Raw genomic sequence first — 3215 nt, forward strand, 5'->3', positions numbered from 1 at the left:
ACACACACACACACACACACACACACACACACACACACACACACACACACACACACACACACACACACACACACACATATATATATATATAGTTATATTTATACAGATACATGACACACACACGCACACACAAAGAGATATAACCTATGTATACCTATTTTTGGCAATACCTATATAAACCGTTGTGCACAACTGATTCGATGAGACAACTCTAACTGTAGAATTATTCACATTTGAAAATGCATAGGCTGTACTGCTCCTATACTTTTATCATACTTGTGTTTCGAGATTCTCCGCCTTCACATCATATAAGTCCGATATGTCATCCTCATTGAAGTCTTCTAACAAGTTCTTGATGGTGTCGGCATCAACCTCTTGAGTATCCGGAGAGTTGTATGCCTCTGCAACCATCATAGTGGGCGGATACTTTCTATACTACGATCACTTTTTAATATACGAATTATCCCTGCCACCTCACATCGCTTCCATTCTACGACGTCAGCCAGGTATTTACTTCTGTTCGCAACAAGCTTTGCATCTGAGCTCTTCTGTTGACAGACCTCAAGCGGTAGTAAATGCTGAATTGCACCTGCCAAAAATATAAAAATCCTTATCGGTGCGATCTCAAAACCAGAGAGAGAGATTTTGAAAACTATTTATTTATGCATTCCGACTTTCCAGGACACCGGGGGTTTTGTTTAAACAAAAAGGAAAGAAAAAAAATGGTACATAGACTAAAATATTTACAAACGATCCGCCTAAAGCAATACTAAAAGTACACCTTTTCATTTTGGTGGGGTAATGTCTGGATAGCAATCATTAGCAGCTTCAATGTTCAAAAGGCAATACTAAAAGAAGATCTTTTCATTTTGGTGGGGTAATGTCTGAATAGCAATCATTAGCAGCTTCACATGTTCAAAAGGCAATCCTAATAGTACACCTTTTCGTTTTGGTGGGGTAATGTCTGGATAGCAATCATTAGCAGCTTTAATGTTCAAAAGGCAATACTAAAAGTACATCTTTTCATTTTGGTGGCATTAAAACAGCTTCAATGCTTACCCAACACTAAAAGTACACCTTTCAATTCCTTTGATGTATTATTTGGATGTCTACAATCATTAACAGCTTCAATGCCGAAGCAATACTAAAAGTACACCTTTGGATTTTGGTGGTGTTCCTCTTTGAATTTTATTTAACAATCTTTATTTAACGGCTTGAATGCTTACGCGTAACACTAACAGTACACCTTTTGATTCTGGTGACGTGTTATGTTTGTATGTTTACAATCACTAACAGCTTCCATGCCTAAGCAATACTAAAATACACCATTCGACTTTGGTGGCTTTTATGTTTGCATTTTAACAATCATTAACAGCTTCAATGCGTAAGCAACAGTAAAAGCACTCCTTTTAATTTTAAAAGCAATACTAAAAGTACACCTATTGATTGTGGTAGAGTATTGTATTTGAATAAACACAATCATTGACAGCTTCAATGCCCAAGCATTACTAAAAGTACACCTAACACCTTTTAATTTTGTTAATTTTTAAAGCATTGCTAAAAGTACACCTTTTGATTTTGGTCGCGTATTATATTTGAATGTTTGCAATCATTCGTAGCTTCGAACCGCACCTATAAGAGCAAGTTCAAAGCACCCTACTTATGGACCAGTATTGCGTCATGGCTGAATTATAGTTTGTTTGTGAGAATACAGTGCGATATCGGCTGACTAATAGAACAACTGTTCAAGCGTCGACCTACGTACTATAAATTTAGTAGGGATTGAAAAATAAGACTAAAGTCTAGACTACAACAGGGTCGCACTTTATTACAGTTCGTTGCCAATGGAGACCCAGTAATCCCTCAGATTGTTTTTCCGTGCGAAGATCTCCAAATACTTACCTGCGGAATGGTTCAGTTTGACGTAAACGAGTCAGATGTGGTGAGAGCGGGGGATCAGTTAAAATGTGCGTTAGAGAATGCGAAAACTTGTTTTCACTTAAAGCTGTATGTGTTGAGAAAGGGTAGGTGCAAATGATATCGTGACCAATTTTGAATCATTTGATTATTTAATAATCGTTTAGGTATGATACAGGTGTTGTGTTCCACATACATGCAGTTTTACAAGACCGCAGCGGGATACGTAGAAGACAACGGGTGAAGATACGTCAAATAAACTTTTATAGGCACTATCGCAGCCATACGCCTATCAATTGTTGCTGCACTACTTTTTGCACAACACCTTGGCCTCCCCCGCTAATATTTGAATAGGTAGGCGCAAATAGAGCGAGTCTGAAAGTGAACGCGGAGGCGTCGCTAAGTACTTCAAATATTGTGTACATATGATCTATTGAACGGCTATATAGACGGTAATTCCATGGTCAGTTACAGACTATTGGCTGTTGTTGAGTATTTAGCACAAAATGAAAAGGTACATAGCCTTGAATGTTGTCTCGTATTTGGGAGTGCAGATTGAGCGGTGCAATGTGTAGTTCGAAACCAAGTGATAGACGTGCAACTAAAGGCCTTCTTGGCACATTGTACGCTGATAATATGAAAGGACTCTACATTTTCAGTACCCATGTGTTCCAAGTATACGCATTTGAATACCAATCCTAGTTCCCCATGAACTACGATCTAATACAACTGTAGTTGTGATCTTACCGTTAGGCACTAGAGCTTCGATCAAGTGGTATATCTCCTCTGGTTTTTGACTTTGACCCCTTCGTGGTGCGAAGATGACATCGGTGTGTGTAGTCGACTTGACGTAGTTTAGGTCTCCCTATCATTTTATAAAAAGGGAAGAAAGAGTTTCAGTCCACCCCCAAAGTCGATTGGTCGACGCTTCATATCACAACATACAAGCATGACAGCCAGTTTGCGACTGCTCAGAACAGACGGGCATTTAATGTCGACGCAGGCGCAGTACCAAGCTATTGAATGATTGATAGTTCACAAAATTCACCAGACGGACTTAATCCTGCTGAGAGACCGATGCGCATGCGTATGTATTTCTGACTGCGTAAATCGAGTGAAATGGTGTACCGACGGCCCCTTTTGTGTATATATACAAGTTGGATTCATATGAGCGTATGCTAATTAACGGATACAGATATTCCATACACACACACACACCCACACTCACACACACAAACACAAACACACACACACACACACACACACACACACACACACACACACACACACACTGATAT

At 39.3% G+C, this 3215-nt stretch overlaps 1 protein-coding gene across 1 annotated transcript in view; it reads right to left on the reverse strand.

The window, feature by feature from the left end:
- Positions 1-1815: 1815 nt before the first annotated feature.
- The window catches only part of SARC_00130 (hypothetical protein), a 5743-nt gene continuing 4343 nt past the window's right edge, over positions 1816-3215 (reverse strand). Inside the window, exons 7-8 of the mRNA XM_014306185.1 lie at positions 2665-2782; positions 1816-1902 (exon numbers count right to left, since the gene is read on the reverse strand). Of these exons, the coding sequence (XP_014161660.1) occupies positions 1829-1902; positions 2665-2782 (192 nt within the window). The 3' untranslated portion in view covers positions 1816-1828. The remainder of the gene's footprint in view (positions 1903-2664; positions 2783-3215) is intronic.

This window comes from Sphaeroforma arctica (assembly GCF_001186125.1).
Source record: "Sphaeroforma arctica JP610 unplaced genomic scaffold supercont1.3, whole genome shotgun sequence".
NCBI lineage: Eukaryota > Ichthyosporea > Ichthyophonida > Sphaeroforma > Sphaeroforma arctica.